Source organism: Orcinus orca, chromosome 3 (genome assembly GCF_937001465.1).
Source record: "Orcinus orca chromosome 3, mOrcOrc1.1, whole genome shotgun sequence".
NCBI lineage: Eukaryota > Metazoa > Chordata > Mammalia > Artiodactyla > Delphinidae > Orcinus > Orcinus orca.
Window position 1 is genome coordinate 2,471,053 of NC_064561.1, and position 19,939 is coordinate 2,490,991.

The 19,939-nt window shown below is 55.2% G+C and overlaps 2 protein-coding genes across 3 annotated transcripts; one reads left to right on the forward strand and one right to left on the reverse strand.

Moving 5' to 3' along the window:
- Positions 1 to 282: 282 nt before the first annotated feature.
- On the reverse strand, positions 283 to 9,403 carry LOC125963770 (translation initiation factor IF-2-like). Of its 2 annotated transcripts, none has more exons than XM_049707038.1 (2): positions 8,540 to 9,403; positions 283 to 1,173 (listed from the first exon to the last, which is right to left on the reverse strand). In XM_049707038.1, the coding sequence occupies exon 1, from the start codon at positions 9,401 to 9,403 to the stop codon at positions 8,759 to 8,761; it is 645 nt and encodes a 214-aa protein (XP_049562995.1). In that variant the 3' UTR covers positions 283 to 1,173; positions 8,540 to 8,758. The 2 variants fall into 2 exon arrangements, with proteins under 2 accessions (XP_049562995.1, XP_049562996.1); XM_049707039.1 differs by having other exon boundaries at positions 283 to 539; positions 8,532 to 9,403.
- On the forward strand, positions 9,292 to 17,868 carry TLE5 (TLE family member 5, transcriptional modulator). The gene is made up of 7 exons (XM_004286304.3): positions 9,292 to 9,428; positions 10,543 to 10,640; positions 12,989 to 13,052; positions 14,448 to 14,492; positions 15,147 to 15,209; positions 16,584 to 16,658; positions 16,748 to 17,868. The coding sequence occupies exons 1-7, from the start codon at positions 9,402 to 9,404 to the stop codon at positions 16,967 to 16,969; spliced, it is 594 nt and encodes a 197-aa protein (XP_004286352.1). The 5' UTR covers positions 9,292 to 9,401; the 3' UTR covers positions 16,970 to 17,868.
- Positions 17,869 to 19,939: the final 2,071 nt, after the last annotated feature.

A 19,939-nucleotide genomic window follows, 5' to 3' on the forward strand; every position in this document is an offset into this window, starting at 1 on the left:
TACTACATAGATGGGAAAGCAGAGGCCCAGAGAGGGACAGAGAGTTGTCCAGAGCCACTCAGCCCACCAGCTGCAAAGCTGCAGCTAGCACTTGGCCCTTAGGTATCTCAGAAGAGGCAGTGGGGGCCTCTGAAGGGCAGGCCAGGTGGGCAGCCATGCCTCCCTGCTCCCCACAGTCCCCAGATGTCCCCAGAGACACGCCTGCTGTGGGTGGCCTCCTAATCATGCCTCCTAATTACAGCACCTAATTACCACGCAGCCCCAGGGAAAGGCTGGGAACACTTTTTTTTTTTTTTTTTTTTTTTTTTATTTATGGCTGCGTTGGGTCTTCATTGCTGCGGGCTTTCTCGGGGAGTGGGGGCTACTCTTCTCATTGGGTGGCTTCTCTTGTTGCGGAGCACAGGCTCTAGGCACGCAGGCTTCAGTAGTTGTGGCTCGCGGGCTCTAGAGCACAGGCTCGGTTGTTGTGGCTCATAGGCTCAGTTGCTCCATGGCATGTGGGATCTTCCCGGACCAGGGCTCGAACCCATCCGTGTCCCCTGCATTGGCAGACGGATTCTTAACCACTGCGCCACCAGGGAAGTCCCCTGGGAACACCTTTTAAAGGCCTTTAAACACCCCAACAGTGGCTCCCGGCCCTGCCAACGCCAGGCTCCCAAGGGTGCAGGCAGAAGCTCCGGGGAGAAGGATAAGCACAAAAACAAAACACACTTATTGTCAAGCTCAGCCCTGGGGGGCAGTGACAAGGCCTAGAGGCCTGGGTTCCCAGCCCCTGCCAGGCTGGTGACCTCCAGATGGGCCACACTCTCTCTGAGCCTCTCTTGTCCCCATTTGCAAAATGGGTTACTAGTAAATAAATGCGTAAAGAAGACTGGTTCCCAGCATGCGGGAAGTCTGTGCCATCCGCAGTATCATTACTATTGTTTGTTGCTGTGGCCAGGTTCCATCCGTGGTTGGGAGAACTAAGATCCCGCGCATGTGCAGGGCCAAAAAAAAAAAAAAAAAAGTTACAGGCAATAATAAGTCTTGGCAAAGATGTAGGGAGATCTGAACCCTCCTCCAGAGCTGCTGGGAATGGAAAATGGGGCAGCCACGGTGGAAATCCGTTTGGTGGTTTCTCTAAAAGTTAAACCTGGAGTTTCCATCTGATGCAGCAATTCCACTCCTTGGTACCTACCTAAGAGAAATGAACATACGTGTCGACATGAAAATCTGTACATGAATATTCACAGCAGCACTACTCACGATAGCCCAAAAGTAGAAACACCCCAAACGTCCATCAACAGATGAATAGATGAACAAAAGGTGGTCCCTCCACACACAGGAACATCACTCGGCCACGAAAAGGGGTGAAGCCCTGACACTCACTACAACGTTGATGAACCTTGAGAACACGATGCTCAGTGAGAGAAGCCAGATACAGAAGGACACCCAGTGTGTGATTCCATTGATGGGAAACGTCCAGAACAGGCAAATCCACAGAGACAGAATGGATTCCTGGTTGTCAGGGGCTGGGGGAGGGGGATGGGGTGATTGCTCATGGGGACAGGGCTTCTTTAAGGGATGTTGAATGAAATAAGACAGACACGGAAGGACAAATACTGTCTGATCCCACTCATAGGAGGTCCTAGAGGAGTCAAAACCATAGAAACAGAAAATAGTTGGTGGGGGCCAGGGGCTGGGGGAGGGGATGAGGAGTGTTTAATGGGGACAGAGTTTCAGTTTGGGAAGATGAGAAAGTTCTGGAGATGGATGGTGGCGATGGCTGCATGACAGTGTGAATGTGCACCTACCGCCACTGAGCTGTGCACTTAAAGACAGGTAAGATGGTTAATTTTGTTTATCCATTCCTCTGTTGATGGAGATTCGTTTCCACTCTTGGCTATTGTGAATAATGGTGCTATGGACATTGGTGTACAAATATCTATTTGAATACTTGCTTTTTATTTTTATTTTATTTTATTTTTGGCTGCATTGAGTCTTTGCTGCTGCGCGTGGGCTTTCGCTAGTTGCGGCGCGTGGGCTTTCGCTAGTTGCGGCGAGCGGGGGCTACTCTTCGTTGCAGTGCACCAGCTTCTCATTGCGGTGGCTTCTCTTGTTGTGGAGCACGGGGGCTCTAGGTGCGCGGGTTTCAGTAGTTGTGGCACGCGGGCTCAGTAGTTGCTCCGCGGCATGTGGGATCTTCCCGGACCAGGGCTCGAACCCGTGTCCCCTGCACTGGCAGGCGGATTCTTAACCACTGTACCACCAGGGAAGTCCCCGAATTCTTGCTTTTTAAATTCTTTTGGGTATATACCTAGGAGTGGAATTGGGGGTCACTCTCCTGCCACGGTCCCCATTTTTTAGAGAGGGTTTCCACGTTATGGAGAAGGAAAATCATGGCTTGGAGGTTGCACAGAAGTTGCACAGCAAAGGATCTGAACCCCAGTCTGCATCTTCCCCTCTGGTTCATCCCCCTCCTCCCCCATTCACTTCCCTGGCAGTCCAGTGGTTAGGACTTGGCGCTTCCACTGCAGGGTGTGTGGGTTCAATCCCTGGTCGGGGAACTAAAATCCCTCATTGACCTCATTACTGGCTTAGGAAGGGTGGGGGACGAGGAACAGTTGCTACAGGGCTGGGAGGAGGGAGTCAAGTAAAGCTGGTGATGCAAGTGAAGGGCTGGATCCTGTTTTTATTTAAAATTTTGAAATTTTGTTCATCATGGAAATTTTTTCATTACTTTTGATTTGTTCAAATATTGCCTTATGCAAATCAAAACCACATTGAGATACAACTTCACACCCGCTAGAATGTGTATTATATATATATATATATATTTTTTTTAAGGACAATTTCAATTATTGGCAAGGATGTGGAGAAATTGGAACCCTCGTGCACTGCGATTGGGAATGTAAAATGGTACAGCTGCTGTGGACTATAGTTTGGCAATTCCTCGAAAATTAAACGTAGGACTTACCCTATGACCCAGCAATTCCATTTCTGGGTCTACACCCAAGGTAAATAAAATAATACATTCACATAAAAACTTATATATGAATGGTCACAGCAGCATTATTCACAATGGTCAAAAAGTGGAAACAACCCAAGTGTCCATCAACAGACGAATGAATGAATACACAAAATGTGGTCCATCCTTACAATGGAACATTAGCCGCAAAAAGGAATGAAGCCCTGACATACGATACAATGTGCATGGGCCTTGAAAACATGATACTCAGTGAGACAAGCCAGACACGAAAGGTCACATAGTATACGATTCATTTATATGAAATGTCTAGAACAGGCAAATCCACAGAAACAGAAAGTGTACTAGTCGTTTCCAGAGGCGGGGTGGGGGGATGCTAATGGGGATGGGGCTTCTTATGGGGGTGATGGAATGGTTTCTTCTCCTTATAAATTTTATTTATTTATTTATTGGCTGCACCGCACAGTTTGTGGGATTTTAGTTCCCCAACCATGGATCGAACCCGGGCCCCCAGCAGTGGAATCTCGGAGTCCTAACCACTGGACCACCAGGGAATTCCCAATGGAATGTTTTGGAACTGGATAGACATGATGGTTGCACGCCATTGTGAATGTATTAAATGTCTCTCATAGTAAATTGTATGTGTATTTTACCACAATTCAAAAATCGATTGCGCTAAAATAGTATTTATCTTGTTGACTGAGATTTTGGTCTTAAATTTTACGCCTGAAGAAAGTGCCTTACTAGAAAGTACACTCATCCTAGTCCCAGCCCTGTCAGAATTAAATAGGAAAGTCACAATACAGCTTCATTGAGAAGGTGACATTTAAGTCAAGACTGGAAGGAGACAAAGGAATTAGCCAAACTGGGTTGTGGGGATGAGCTTTCCAGGCAGAGGGAACAGTCAGTGCAAAGGCCCTGGGGCAGGACCGGGCCTGGTGTGTTGGAGGAACAGCGAGGAGGCCCGTGTGTCTGGAGCAGCGTGAGCGAGGGGGAGAGAGGGAGGAGGGGAGGGCAGGGAGGGGACAGGGCAGGTCTTGCAGGGCCTTGGGGAGGACTTGGGCTTTTACCCTGAGGGCGGTGGGACCCTGGCAGGCTGTGGGCAGAGGAGGGGCAGGACCTGAGTCAAGTACTTAAAGCCTGTCTGCTCTGCAAGGGGAAGGATTTTTGTCCTCCTTAATCACTGCTATAAACCTCCACCTAGAGCCATGCTTGGCACACAGTAGGTGCAATAAATGTTTACTGAGGGAATGAATGAATAACAGCTCCCTTTGGGGAGGGGGGCACTAGGGTACAGACCAGTAAACTCACACTGCCCTGGGGTCACTTAGCCAGGTTATGGCAGCCAGGGGCACAAACCCAGGCCGGGACAGCTGAGGCCCCAGCTCCACCAGGCCTATCACAGGGAGGTCCCTGTGCGCACGGCAGCCACCTGTTTCCTCCCCCGCCTCTGATTAATGACCCTGCAGCCCCATCCATCATGCGCCAGCCAGCCCCTGGCTCTGCCCTGGAGGCGCGGGGCCCAGCGCTCATTTGTAAGCAGGCTGCGAGGCTGGTCTCAGGCTGTTGGATACATGAGACAGATCCCCGCCCCAACTTGGCCCCAGATGTGGCCCTAAGAACCCCAGGAAGAGGAAAGATCAGGATATGGACCCAAGGAGTAGGTGATGGGTAGGAGCTGGGGGGTGTGGGATGGCAGCTTCCCAGACAGGAAGGTCTTCAAAAGCCCCAGTTTCCCCCAAATTAATTATACGATGAAGACTATTCCCTCCTGGGCTGCAGCCTTCTGCCCTGCCTTTCCCCCGACTTGCTGGCATTCTGCTCTTTCTACCCGCAAAAGCTCCTCCACACAGCGGGCCCGGCTCAGCCTGCACCTCTCCTGAGCCTCAGTTTGGGGATCCCCCCTGGTCTCCTGACCTCCCGCCTCATCTGCATCCATTCCCACTACCAGTAAGCATTTTCTACCACTCGCCCTGGTGGTCTCTCTCTGCTGCTCTAAGCCAGGGCTTCTCAGCTGGGGGCAATTCTGCCCTGAGGGACACTTGGGACTGGGGGTACTCCTGGGATCTAGTGAGTGGGGGCCAGGGATGCTTCTCAATACCCCACAGTGCCCAGGACGCCCCCCCCCCACCAGAGAATGATTCGGGCCAGAATGTCGAGAGTACAGACTGACAAACCCTGCTCTGAACTCTTCCATGGCTCCCTAGTGCTCTCCAGGTACAAGCCCAACTCCTCAGTGCAGAATGCAGGGTCCTGCATCATCTGGGGTCCTGGCCCTCTCCAGCCAGTGTTCCCACCGTGACTTGCCTTCACGCCCCACCTGGAGGGGCAGGACTGCATAGCGATCAAAGGCCCAAGGACCTGGGTTGACATCATGGTGCTGCCACCCACCAGCTATGTGATTTTGGCCAAGTCTCTTAACCTCTCGGTGCCTTAATTTCCCCATATTTCAAATGGGCATAATGGTAGTACCCAAGGTTAAAATGCTAAAGCAGTGACTGGTTCATGGTAAAAACTCAAACAGGTAGGAGGGTGTAGAGAAAGTGGAACCCTCTTACACTGGTGGTGGGAATGTAACCTGGTATGAACAGTATGAAGGTTCCTTAAAAAACTAAAAATAGAGCTACCATATGCCCCAGCAATCCCACTCCTAGGCATATACCCGGAGAAAACCATGATTTGAAAAGAGACATGCACCCCAATGTTCATAGCAGCACTATTTACAATAGCCAAGACATGGAAACAACTTAAATGTCCATCGACAGAGGAATGAATAAAGAAGATGTGGTACATATATACAATAGAATACTACTCAGCCATAAAAAAGAACAAAATAATGCCATTTGCAGCAACATGGACGGACCTAGAGATTGTTATACTGAGTGAGGTAAATCAGACAGAAAAAGACAAATATCGTATGATATCGCTTACATGTGGAATCTAAAAAAAGGGTACAAATGAACTTATTTACAAAACAGAAGTAGAGTCACAGATGTAAAAAACAAACTTATGGTTACCAAGGGGGTAAGGGGGGGAGGGATAAATTGGGAGATTGGGATTGACATATACACACTACTACATACAAAATTGATAATAAGGACCTACTATATAGCACAGTGAACTCTATACTCTGTAATGGCCTATATGGGAAAAGAATCTAAAAAAAGAGTGGATATATGTATATGTATAACTGATTCACTTTGCTGTACACCTAAAAACTTAAACAGGGACTTCCCTGGTGGCACAGTGGTTAAGAATACGCCCACCAATGCAGGGGACACGGGTTCGAGCCCTGGTCCAGGACGATCGCACATGCCGCAGAGCAGCTAAGCCCGTGCACCACAACTACTGAAGCGCACGCGCCTATAGAGCTCGCGCTCCGCAACAAGAGAAGCCACCACAGTGAGAAGCCCGCACAACGCAACGAACAGTAGCCCCCGCTCACCACAACTAGAGGAAGCTGGTGCGCAGCAACGAAGACCCAACGCAGCCAAATATAAATGAATAAATTAATTAAACTGGTGGGTCGGTTTATTCATAGTTTGGGTCACACATCCAGGCTTCTCTACTACATGGTGAAAGGCCTGCCCTGACCCCACTGTACTGGAGATGTCTGTGTCCATCTCTGCCCACCCAAGGCTACGGTCTGCTAAAATGGTCACCAAGAGCCCTAATACTTGGAGCTGCCTGCCTAGATGCAGAGGGCCTCCCAGGAGAAACGGTGTCTGGTCCCTGTGTGGGAGTGGGGAGATTTGCGAGCAGGGCTGGTTTGTTGGGCCTGTGACTCACACAGTCTTACAGGACCCTGTACTTGAAGGAAGGGCCCTGATCTTAGTTTAATGCTCTGTTGTTACTATCCTAAAATTCCTGATCCTTTTTGAACCTGAGGCCCTGCGTTTTCATTTGGCCCTGGGCCCTGAAAATTCTGTAGCCTGTTCCACTCAGGGACCCGAATACAATTTGTGAGGTCTGCATATTCCGGAACCATTCGGAATAGTAAACTTTCTATAACTTTTTTTTTTTTTTGGCCGCACCACACAGCTTGTGGGATCTTAGTTCCCTGACCAGGGATCCATCCGATGTCCCCAGCAGTGGAAGCAATGAGTCCTAACCACTGGACCACCAGGGAATTCCCCAGGAATAGTAAACTTTCTAAAAGTTTGCGCTTTTTCTCTTAGGGAATCGGGACTAGGGAGATCCTGCATCCTCCTAACTCGTCTCTGGCCCCACTGGATGCTGTTTTATTTATTTGCTAGTTTGTTTACTTAGGGCATGCCCTGTGGCATGTGGGACCTTAGTTCCCTGACCAGGGATTGAACCCGGCCCCCTACAATGGAAGCCTGGCATCTTAACCACTGGACTGCCAGGGAAGTCCAACATGCTGTCTTATTTAATGTGTTACCTTGCTCGTGATGAATTTCTGGCATTAATTTTTATTTTAAAAAATATCGTGTTCCGGGCTTTCACTACCATGGCCTGGGTTCAATCCCTGGTCAGGGAACTGAGATCCCGCAAGCCGCACTGGGTGGCCACAGGGGAAAAAAAAAAAAAAAATACGGTGTTAAAGTACTGTTTTATCTTGAAGGGCTTTTTGGGTGGAAGGGGCTTCAATTTTGCTTACTCATGTCAACCTAGTCCTAACCCTTCCTCTGCCCAGGAAAGGTGACCAGAGTCCTAACTCCAGATGGGAAAACCCAAGGCCCATCCAGGAGGCAAGGTGCATAGTTGATGGCGATGGTGATAATGAAGAGCTTGTCTATTTAGCACTTGCTGGGGGTTCACGTGTATTATTTCAACAGCTTCTTCGAGGCCTGAGTCAGTCCTGTCCCTCCTCTGCCCACAGCCCTCCAGGGCTCCGACCTCACTGAGTAAAAGCCTAAGTCCTTCCCACAGACCCCGAGGCCCTGCACCATCTGTCCCGTCCCATCACCAGCTACTGAATTTGCAGGGCCCTTGTTCAAAAATTGCAAATCAAGGGCTTCCCTGGTGGCGCAGTGGTTGAGAGTCCGCCTGCCGATGCAGGGGACACGGGTTCGTGCCCCGGTCTGGGAAGATCCCACATGCCGCGGAGCGGCTAGGCCCGTGAGCCATGGCCGCTGAGCCTGCGCGTCCGGAGCCTGTGCTCCGCAACGGGAGTGGCCACAACAGTGAGAGGCCCGCGTACCGCAAAAAAAATAAGTAAATAATTGCAAAACAAAACTGTGAGGCCCCTTGTTCAAAAATTATTAGGAATTTCCAGACCAAAACGGCAGATCATTAACCCAAGCGCAGGCCCTTCTGGGAGCAGCGCCCATGTGTGAATGCAGGAAGCTGCTGCCTCCCTGCCCCCATCTCCTCCCAAGCACCCCACTCCGTGCCAGCCACAGTGCTGCCTCAGGGCCTTTGCACTGGCGTTTCTCCCTACTTGAATAAGCCACCACCCCCACAGCCTACTGGCTAGCTCTCTCAGCTCTCTCACCTTCGGGCCCTCTTAGACGCCAAGCAGGCCCCCTCTGACCTCCCTCTGCGAAAAATCGCACCTTCCCAGCCCTCCCTCCTGCTTTGTTTTCTCCATAGCTGTTACCACCTTCTGACCTGCCAGGGATTTGGTTCACGTGTTTGCCGTCTCATGTCATCTCCACCAGAGTCGGGACTTTGTACCCCTTCCCACCCCCACGTCCTGGAGCGGGGCCTGGAACACAGTAGGCGCTCCGTAAATGTGTGTTGAAGGCATGGCTCCCAGGAAGTCGGTATCACCACCTCCTTTCTACTGAAAAGGAAACCGAGGCTCAGAGAACAGCCCGTGAGCCAAGATTACAGAGCATGTCCCTGGCACGCGTCCGGGTCGCGCCATGACTGCGCCGGCGGTTTCGATGGGGGCAGCCGGGCCCCCCGGCTCTGACACATGGGGAAACCGAGGCCCTGGCGGCTGCCTGGGCCACCCGGCCGGGAGGGGCCGCAGCGAGGCGGCGGCGCGCCGGGCCCAAGGTCACTGCGCCGGCCGGCCCGGGGGAGGCGGATGGGTGGGGATCCGCGGGCCTCCCCGGGCGCGCGCCCCCCCCCTCGGCGGCGCGCACGGGGCCCGGGAAGCAGCAGCAGCGGCAGCGGCGGCAGCAGCAGGTGGAGCCGGAGCCTCCGCTTAGCCGAGGCCGCGGCCACTGCCGGCGTCGCCGCCATTAGACAATAGGAGCGGCGGCCGGGCGTGCGGGGAGGCGGGCGGCGGGGAGGGGCGGGGAGGGGCGCCGGGCGCGCAGGAAGCGGGGCCCGGGGCGCGCCGGGGCCGGGCGCGCGGGGAGGGGGCGCAGGAAGCGGGCGAGGCCGGGCGCGGGAGGCGGCGGCGGCGGCCCCGGGAGCTGCCGATCGGCGCCGGGACAAAGGCGCGGCCGCCCGGCGCCCCGAGCAGCCCGAGCCGGGGCGCACAGCTGGGGCGCAACCCGCGCCCCCCGCCGCGACTGACATGATGTTTCCACAAAGCAGGCATTCGGTAAGCGGGGCCCGCCGGCCCGGCGCCCCCCCATCCGGGCCCGGCACCCCTCAGTTCCCGGCCGGGCCATCCCCCCAGCTCTGGGCCCTGCGTCCGCCCAGGTCCTGACCCGGTCCCCCCAGTTCCCAGCCGGACCCTTCCCTCCCCCAGGTTCGGGCCCTGCGCACCCCTCAAGGACCAAGCCCTGCGCCCCCCGCTCCAGATCCCAGCCGGACCTCCCCACCCCCAGCTCGGCGTCTCCCCCCCACCTCCTAGGCCCAGTCCCCTCCAGCTCTGGGCCCAGCGCTACTCCCCACCCCCAGCTCCGGGGCTCCCTCCCATCCCCGGTAGCTCCCTGTCCCCCTCCCAGCTTCCGGGCCCAGAGCACCCCCCCTAGCTCCCAAGCCAGGTCTCCTCCAGATCCCAACTCAGATCCCCCCAGCCCCGGCCCCAGCTCCTGGGCCCTGTGCCCCCCCCATCAAGCCAGCCAGGGCCTCGGCGGCCTTTGCCTCGGGCCTGGGGCGCCCCGGGAGCCCCACCAGGCACTTCTAACGCCGGGGCTGCTTTCGGGGCTTGGGAGTGGGGGGAGACCGGAGGCGCACCCCTCCCGGAAGAGCGCGGCCCGGAGGAAGGGTGCTAGGAATCTGGGGTGGGCCCCCCCGGAAGATTTCGGGTGCTTAGAGAGGCCCCTCCCCCAAGGGGAGTTTGCAAGGAAGCCTCATTCCCCCCTCCCACACCGCCAGCTTGGGGAGGGGGACCCTCTAGGACGCGTTCTCCCCCCCTCCCAGAGGCAGTTGGGGCGCTCAGATGTGCACCCCCTCTCGGCGCTTTGGAGGCGCGGTAGAGGGCGCACCCTGCCCCCCACCAAGGGCGGGCCTTCAAACGCACCTCCACAGCCTGCGGGGGGCGGGGGACGAGAGCCTCCGGGCGCGCCTACCCCCCTCGGCTTCGGGCGGAGAGGCGGGGGCAGGAAGTGCGGGCGGGGGCCGCTCCGGGGGCTGTAAACACGGGCCCGGGAAGTAGGGCGGGGGGGGGGGGGACGCTGCAGCTGCGCCGGCCGCTGCCTCGGGGCAGCGGGGGAGAGAGGTGGGTGGCGGCTCCACCGGATCCTGACCCGGGCCGCCCCTCTCCGCAGGGCTCGTCGCACCTCCCCCAGCAACTGAAATTCACCACCTCGGACTCCTGCGACCGCATCAAAGATGAGTTTCAGCTGCTGCAGGCTCAGTACCACAGGTGAGCTGGGGCTGGTGGTACCCGCCCCGGGAGAAGCTGGAGACCCCTGCTCAGATGGCAAGACTGAAGCCTGCAGCGGAGGTTGTGGCCCCTGCTATATATCTAGGCTCCGAAAAAGTAGAGGCGTTGAATGTCTTAGGTGGCAGGCACTGTCTTTAGCACTTTGCCGATATGAAATTCATTTAGTCTTTAAGACAGTCCCATTTTGTAGATGAGAAAACTGAGGCACAAAAATTTCAATAATTTGCCCAAAGCCTCAGCTGTCTGGTGTCAGAGCCCCTCTCCCCACCCCAATCTGCATTGGATGAAAGACCTCCCAACAGCTGGAGTTGGGGATGGGCCCTCCACCTCCCCACCCCACCCCACCCCCACCAAAATCTGTAGCATGTTATCTCTCTCTGCCTAGTTTTGGAGAAAGGGTTCCTGCCAGCCTGCAGAAAGGCGATTCTCTTTCCAGAACTGAATCTAACGTTTCTAAAGGGCTTGCCAATGTGCCAAATCTAAAGAGAAAGGAACTATTATTGTCTTCATTTTACACTTAGAGAAACTTAAGCCCAGAGACGATAGGAATTTCCTGGGGTTGCACAGCAAAGAAGTGGCAGAACTGAGATTTGTACCCAGTCTCTGGGTTGAAGAAGGTTTTGCTATGGAGGGGGGCTTTGAACTAGGAATCAAAAGGGGGTCCATGGCCACAAATACCTGTGGGGTCTTAGGCCCTCTCTGGACCTTACTTTACCCACACAAAAGTATTCTTTGAAGGGTCCCAAGTTGTCTCCAAGAAGAAATTGGGAACAGTGATATATTTGTTCTTTTGGAGGTACTTCCCATTCTCCCCATTTGCTGAAGATGGAACATACATCCTTTTGTTTAATCTTGACTGCTGCCCTATCGTTGTGCTCATTTCAAAGATGAGGAAACTGAGGCACAGATGGTTGAAGGGCAGGCCTAGGAACTTTGTTCTGGTCCTGTGATGTGGAGGGTTTAGGGGCTTTGCCTGGCAGGCCTGGCCTTTCTGAGCCTCTTCCCCTCCACCCCCCCGCCCCCCGGCCTGGCCCATGCCCATGTCACAGTGAGCACTGGGGCTGATCCAATTCCAGAGACCCAGCAATCTGACGATTGCTGCCACAGTGCTATGTGACCTCGGGTAGGCCACACCCCCTCTCTGAGCTTTGGAGTCTCCATCTGCTGGGCCTGGGCTTCCTGCTTTACACTGAGGGGTCCTACCATGTTGGGGGCTCACACAGGATCCACCAGTCCTTCAGGAAGGGCCAGAAATGCAGAGTTTGGAATGAAATTGCCTGATTTTGTTTTTAACGGTGGCAACAAATGCATATTTTTAAAGAAAGTTGGAGAAACCAACTGTGGCTGTCCTCCCAACTGGGGTATACAAGTCGTGGTCAGTCTGGTGAAGAGAAACTCCAGTCTCCTGGGGTGACTACAAGAGCAACTAAGTTTTTATTGGGTACTTGCTGAATACCAGCATTAAGAGTGTTTCTGGTCTTAATTCATTTCATCCTCACCACCTCACCCTCGGAGGTTGGAACTCAACAGACTTGGAGACCAAGACCCAGAGAGGTAGAGGGGTTTGCCCAGAGTCACACAGCATCAAAATAGCAGGGTTGAACTTTGGACCCAGTCTATCTGGCTTGAGTTTGTGCTCTCAGCTCTTTACCTGTCATCCTGACACCCTCGTGAGGGGCCTTTGAGAGATACCCAAAGCTTATCCTTGCTGGGGGAGCTTGAGAGAGGCGGGGGCGGTCACCATCTCTGTTACCCAATGGTGGAAATTTATGCCCCACTGCTAGGGAAATCAGGACCCACAAGAGGGCCTTGGGTGCCTTTGAAGATTCCTTGGTAAATCCAATCCAGAGCACTACCAGCCAACTCGGCTCCCGCAGCAGCCTCTCCACCGTGTCTGTTTGTTCCTCCTTTGCTGGAGAGTTTTCCTCAGTGCTTGAGAGTATGGCCTCTGAAGCCAGCTTCCTGGCTGTGTGACCTTGAGCCCGTTTGCTCAACCTCTCTGGGCGTCCATTGCATCATCTGTAAAAACAGAGTGATGTTAACAGCCCTGAGCTCTTTGGGTTTCAGGAGAGGTAAAAGTTTCTTTGAATCCCTGTCTCAGCTACAGTCAGGGCATTTGCTCTGACTTTTGTTATTTTTATTATTTTCATTGCTTTCTCTGCCCCCAGATCTGCAAGGTTGGTTTCATAATCCACATTTTCTAGCTAGGGCACCTGAGGCTCCCCCTGCCCCATTTTCTGCCTGTCCCCCACCAAAATTAGGGGCTCCCCTGCACAATGGGGGGGGACCTCAGCCCAGCCCCCGCCCCTCCCCGTGTTCTTTTTCAGTCTGAAACTCGAATGTGACAAGCTGGCCAGCGAGAAGTCAGAGATGCAGCGTCATTACGTGATGGTAAGCCAGCCCTGGGGTCCAGTAGGCAGGGATGGGGGACCCCAGATCCCCCTCCAGCACCAGCAGCTGTTGCCTGAACCCTGGCCGCCACCTCTGGGATGTATGAGGAGTCAGGGTCAGCTCTCCATTCAGCCTGCCCCTGGGCCGGGCTGAGTCCGTCTTGCTGGCCTGGCTGCCGGCCCAGGCAGTGGCCGAGGTGCCAAACCACCGGGTTGCAGCCTGGGCCTGCCAGGTCCCCCGGCTGTCCTTGGCAGGAAAGGAGCCAATGGCTGGGAAAGCCAGGATCTGACTGAGGGAGCAGCCAGATCCCTCCCCACCCCCATGGTCCAGGCATCCCAGGCTTAACCCCTCCTTGCCCAAGCCTGGGAGGAGGACTCTGACGTGGGTGGGAGGGAAGGGGTGTCACTGCGTTCTTGGGCCTGACATTTGAGACCCTGCCCGCGTGCACACTGCCAGAATCACTTGCTAGGTTTCCTACCCACCAGGTGGCGATTTCTGCGTCAACCCCACCCCACCCCCACGCCCCACTGCGCCACCTCCGTCCAGCCCAGAGCCCACTTCTCCCAGGCTGTGGGGGAAGCAGAGCCAGACACTGAACCTCTGGCCTCAGAGAGAGGGATGGGGCTGGGGCAGAGAGAGGGACCCAGGACTGGGGGACTCCAGAAGGGGGTGCTCCCGGTTTGAGAAAGACTGCCTGGAGGATGGGGCATTGCAGCTGGGGTCTTGAAGAATGAGTAGGAGCTTGCTGGGCAGAGAAGGGGAGACCACACAAAGGCCTGGGAACAAACGTCTTCCCCCCCACCCTCCCTGGAGTGACAGAGGGGTGCCATGGGACTGTTTAGAGCAAGGGAAGGGGCAGGGTCAGATCTGGGGCGTGAGGGGGGGCGCTGCTGGCCCCAGAGCCAGACCCAGCAGGATTTGTTTATCCTCGATTATTTATACCCAGGAAGGCAAACTTCCCTGGAGTCCAGGGCCACCCGCAGACAAGACACATAAAGATAAAAGATTAGGAGCCTTGGAGAGAGAGAGAGAGAAAGAGAGAGAGCGCGAGAGTATGTGTGTGTCTATGTGTGTCTGTGTGTGTGTTAGAGGTTGGGGTGTGATCATTATTCCAGAAACCAGGGCACCCACACCGCTGCTGGGGCCCTGAAGCTCCCCCAGCTTCCGCAGCAGCCCCACCAGGCACCTGGGCCCCAGCGCCTGGTGTGGGTGTCTCCCCACTTCCATCTCCATCTCTTTCGCCTGCCCTCCCCTCCCCATCTCTCCACTTCTCCCCTTCTCCCCCCTCCCCCTCTTTGTCTCTCTCTCTGTCACTTCCCCCATCTCTTTGTCTCTGGAGCCCCCCATTCTTCACCCGCCCCCATTTCTCTCTGTCTCCTCTCCGTCCCCATGCAGTACTACGAGATGTCCTACGGCTTGAACATCGAGATGCACAAGCAGGTACGCCCTCTTCCCCCCTCCTCCGTCCCACGCTTACTTCGGCACTCCCCCAGGCAGGTAGGAGCTTGCCCACCCTTTGCCTGAGCTCTAAGTCTGCCCTGGTATCCTGTTACCTCCCAACCCACCCCCCTTTCTTAGGCCTCCCTGAGGGGGAGGGGCAGAGACTTTCCGGGGACCTGCCACCCCCCACCCCACTGTCTCCCCTTTGCAAACAGCAGGGGAGGGGTGATGTGCCAACCCACCCTGGAACCCCCAGATTGCCCCTTGCCCTGCAGCCTTGCTCTTGCCACCTGTGCCCTGATGAGGCTACCCTCGGGTATGTTGTAGAACACTGATGCCAGCTGCCCCCACCCCTTTTCCCCTCTCCCCCACGGAGCACTCACTACCTATCAGGCACTGGGCATCATCTTCCCAGGGCCACCGGGACCCCAAGCGGCTGGGCGTGGGTTTGTCCTGTGCTCTTAGCCTACAGGGCAGAGAGCCAGCCTCAGATTCCACCCTTGCTGCTGATTGGGTGCCCGTGGGCCCGATGAGTTGACCTGACCCTGAGCCGAGCTGGCCTCTTCTTAGATTAGACAGAACCCCCAGGTCTCCCGGGGCTGGTCTGCGCCTGCCCCAGCTGCTGCCCAGGGCTGAAGCGTCTGTGTGTTTCAGGCTGAAATCGTCAAGAGGCTGAATGGGATCTGTGCCCAGGTCCTGCCCTACCTTTCCCAAGAGGTGAGTGGAGCCCCCAGGCCTCCCAGGGCTGCGGGGAGGAGGCGGTAGATGGACCGTGAACTTTCCCCAGGCCCTCCGTCCTGCAGCCATCTGGGGCAGCAGCGTGCTGGGTACCCCGGGGCACACGCCTTCCCTCTCTGGACCTCCCAGCCACCAGCCAGTCTGTGCAGAAGAATCCCCAGGTTGGAGAAACCCCAGGGGTGCAGGGCAGTGGAGGGAGGGGCCTCACCCTGCTGTGGAATTCCCAGCCTGAGTGAGTCATTGCACTGTAAAAATGTCAGCTACGCTGAAGACTGCACCAAGAATTCTGTTGCCCTGTTTTGCTTCCGTCTTTCACCCCCTGAGACTCATCTGCGGGGCCCTGCTGGCCACAGTGTGGACAGGGGGGCTCCCAGCACACATAGGCAGACATACAAACAGCCACAGGTATGCACAGAGGTGACACTTAAACACACGGCACACAGACACACAGAGATGCACACGGACACACGGAGGAACCAGGTACCCAACTCTTCCTCTTTTGTTTCCTGGGGTTCTAAGACTCTTGGTGTGAGGCCCACTCTGTACACACACACACACACACACACACACGCCTGGGTCATGTAAGGCCCATCTGCTCTCTGCCAGATTTATTCTTGATAATTCATCATTTTCTCTTTAGCCCCCACCCATATCTTGGGGTCCCTCAGGTGATGCCCAGGAACAATTCCAGGAGGACACCATGAAAGCCCCAAAGAAGGGGACTCTTAGGACCCTGAAGACCTAGCCTTGTGGTTTCCGTTCACAACAGGGGCTCCCTGGTAGCCAAGGCAAAGAAGGAGCTTGGCAGATTCTAGCATCTGATGGCCAGAGAGACAGACGTTCAGGGAGGGCTGGGGTACAGGGGGTGGGGGATTGCCCTGAACCGAGACTCGTGCCCCAGCCCTGCCGGAATTCACTGGGCCTTCCCAGGCTCTGGAGGAAGAGGAGCTTGGGTTAGCGGATCTCAGATCTCTTGGACCAGCAGTCCTGGTCTGAGCTCTTAGAACCAGGACTTCCCCGTACTGTTGACCAGGTTGTGCACTGCACTTCTGCTTCTTTGCACATGGCATTGGTCGTGGTTCAGGCTTTCTCAGACTCACCCAAAAGGTTTTTCCTAAGATTTTGGTACCAATCCCTTTGGGTCTTCTCTGTGTCTCCGTGTATCCCATTTTCCAGATGAAGAGACTGAGGCTGGATGAAAGGAATCAGCTGGGGAGAGGGGGGTTTCGGGAGGCGTGGGAAGCTGCGGAGAGGGAGGGCTCTAATAGCCCAGATGGGAGCGGGGCTTCTGGGCTCTGAGCCACAAGCCCTAACAAGATCAGGGCTAATCAGTTGATTTCTCTCCACATCCAGCACCAGCAGCAAGTCTTGGGAGCCATCGAGAGGGCTAAGCAGGTCACTGCTCCTGAGCTGAACTCCATCATCCGAGTATGTTTGGGGTCTTCGGGGGAAGCAGCGGGTGGGAGAAGGACAGGTGGGCCCAAAGGGGCTAACGCTCCCCTTCCTCTGCCCTGCAGCAGCAGCTCCAAGCCCACCAGCTGTCCCAGCTGCAGGCTCTGGCCCTGCCTCTGACCCCACTGCCTGTGGGGCTGCAGCCCCCTTCGCTGCCGGCGGTCAGTGCAGGCACCGGCCTCCTCTCGCTGTCGGCGCTGGGCTCCCAGGCCCACCTCTCCAAGGAAGACAAGAATGGGCATGACGGTGACACCCACCAGGAGGATGATGGCGAGAAATCGGATTAGTGGGCGGCTGGGATGGGGGCGGGGGGACAAAGGGGAGACAGACACGGAGAGAGAGGAAGATTCAGCATAAGACACAGTATAGCTCGGGATTGGCTCAACTCTGGTAGTATTTATGGTAGCCGCCTGCTGGGGCCCTCGCCCTGCTTGTGTGCCACCCCCTGACTTGGCTCCTACCCCCGACTCCCAGCCTCCCTCCTCCTCCCCTGCAGCCTGAATGGGTCATTACCCGCTCATACCACAGATGAGGCAAGCTGAGGCCTGGAGGCACAAGTGGGAGGCCAGGTCCGAAGGGAGCAAGACCTCAAGAGGTCCAATACCCCCTGCACTTCCCCAATTCGCACACCTGTAACTGACAGCCCGCTGCCCCCCCGCCCCTCCCCGGGGCACACCCTGGCCTCACACCCTGGCACTGCATGCAAACACAATGCTAGCTGCCCCTCCCCGCCCTGGGCGCCCCGCGTCTCCCCTTCCCACTCACTCACCCTCTGCTAGTTCCCGCCGCCCACACCCACCTAGTCCTGTCCCCTCACCCATGAAAGAAAGAGGGGCCATGGACAGCAAGCTTTGCCCGGGGAACAGGGTGGGATGGGGGACCCAGAATTCCCTTTCTCCCTTTTCCCAAATAAAGATGAGGGTACTCGAGTTGTCTTGCTTTTTATTTTTTATTTTTCCTTTTTCCAGTATACTAGCTTGTCTTTTAAGAAAAGGAATATTAAAAAAAAGAAAAAGACAGAAAAATGTTAAAAAAAAAAGCAACACCCACACCTGTGTCTGTATATAGCCTTTTAGACTGTCAGCCTTTGTTGTGTTCAGTCGTTTGATCTCTACGGAGAGAAGTGAAAATGCTGTATCGAGGGTGGGCTTAGCTGTGCCTTTCAAATAAAGATGTGAGAAGGTTGGTTGCCGTGTTCCTGCCTCTGTGTTGCGAGTTGCCCGCGGTGCCCCCCCTTCCCGGAGGAGGAGAGGGCTTCCTTCAAGTCTGAGATCCCCTCGTCTGTTACAGGACTGGATATTGAGAGTCCTAGCTGAGTCCGGCTTGTAAATGTAGTCTAGCTCCTGAACTTGGCACCTAGCCCAGAGAGGGCCAGCTGCAGGCTCTAGGTCATACAGCACAGCCTAGGTGCTTGAGGTCTAGCCAGCCGTTTTGACAGGTAGGCAAAGGGATTCAGAAAAGCTAAGGGGTCACTAGTTTCTGAGTCCCAGGCCAGAGGGTTCCTAAATGACAGTCTTTACCCTTAGAGACAGCTGCTGAGACTGGACAGTCACACTGCACACACAAAACGCTTTTTTCCAGATCAGAGAACACAGACCCCCAGCTGGACCTCAACTCTCCAAGGACCACTTGGAGCCCACCCTAGCCCCCCTGCATCCAAGCTGGACCAGCCCAGGAGGGGGAGCCAGCAGGAAAGGTGATTCCCAGCACACTTGGCATTTCAGTCAAGAGAACTTCAGGGACTTCCCTGGTGGTCCAGTGGTTAAGACTCTGCGCTCCCGATGCAGGGGGTGTGGGTTCGATCCCTGGTTGGGGAACTAAGATCCCACATACCCCGTGCTGTGGCCAAAAAATTTAATAATAAAAACTAAGAGGGCTTCCCTGGTGGCGCAGTGGTTGAGAGTCCGCCTGCCGATGCAGGGGACACGGGTTCGTGCCCCGGTCCGGGAAGATCCCACATGCCGCGGAGCGGCTGGGCCCATGAGCCGTGGCCGCTGAGCCTGCGCGTCCGGAGCCTGTGCTCCGCAACGGGAGAGGCCACAACAGTGAGAGGCCCGCATACTGAAAAAAAAAAACTAAGAGAAGTTCAGGCTCCCCACCCAGGATATGGGCCTGGTGGCGGGGAGGTGGGTGGAGAGTGCGGACAGTCATCTGGACTTGGTAAGATCTTCACAAGGGCTTCATGCTACAGAAATCCCACCCTCAAGGAACTGGGAGCACGAGGGATGCAAGGAATTCTCAGCTGTCTGCCCAATCCAGTGGGTTTGCAGGGGGGCCAAGGGCACAGGAAGGGAAGGAGAGACAGAGGGGTAATGATGGACAGCCAACCTCAGGGTAAATGTCTCCTGTCCCTAAGGAGAGAAAGAGGAGGCAGAGAGGGGACAGGGGGACCCTCCTGCTGGGCCCCGCCCCTCCCCCACTGCAGCCAAATCACCTCCAAAAATGCCAGTGAGATGGAATCACTCCCTGCTTAATGTATATCCTTGTGCTGAAAACCAGAACTCATCTCTGCCCCTCGCTTGGGGAGTGTAAATTGTTACATCTGCCTCAGAAGGCTGCTTAGCACCCAGTGATACCCCCAGATTTGAATGCTGGATCCACCCAACACACGTGCCACAAAAATGTTTACAGCAGCTGTAATTAGTCCTCATTGCCCCAAACTGGAAACCACCAGCTGTCCATCAAAGGGCAGAAGGGTAAGTTGTGACATTAGCTGCCCGTGGAATACTACGCAGCCAGAAAAAGAACCAGACCTCACCGCGCTTGACACCATACATCTGGCACACAGAACACTGAAGAAGCCAGGTATGGAAAAGTCAATGCTGTGTGACTCCACTTATATAAAGAACAAAGACAGGCCCAAGGGACCTATAGCACCAGATGTCATGGAGTTACCAAAGGAGACTTCTAAGGGTGATGGTAATTTGGGAGTTGATTACACAAGTGTATTCACTTTGTGATAATTCATCGAATTGTTTGCTTACAATCAGGGCACTCTTCTGTGTGTTCTATTTCACAGTTTTTAAAAAGGATTTAAAGAATAGATAATCTTTGGCCTCCATGGTCCTTGGAATAAATTCTAGGCCCAGGAGACCGCAAGGGCCTGCTACCCAGCCCTGTAATCATTCCTTCCCAGCAGGCTGCAGCCAGGTTGAAACAACTGGCTGTTTCTTGCCTAGTGGCCTTTGCACATGCTGTTCCTTCTGCTTGGAACAGTGTTCTTTTTTTTCCCCTCCCCCCCGTTCTAATCCCCCAGG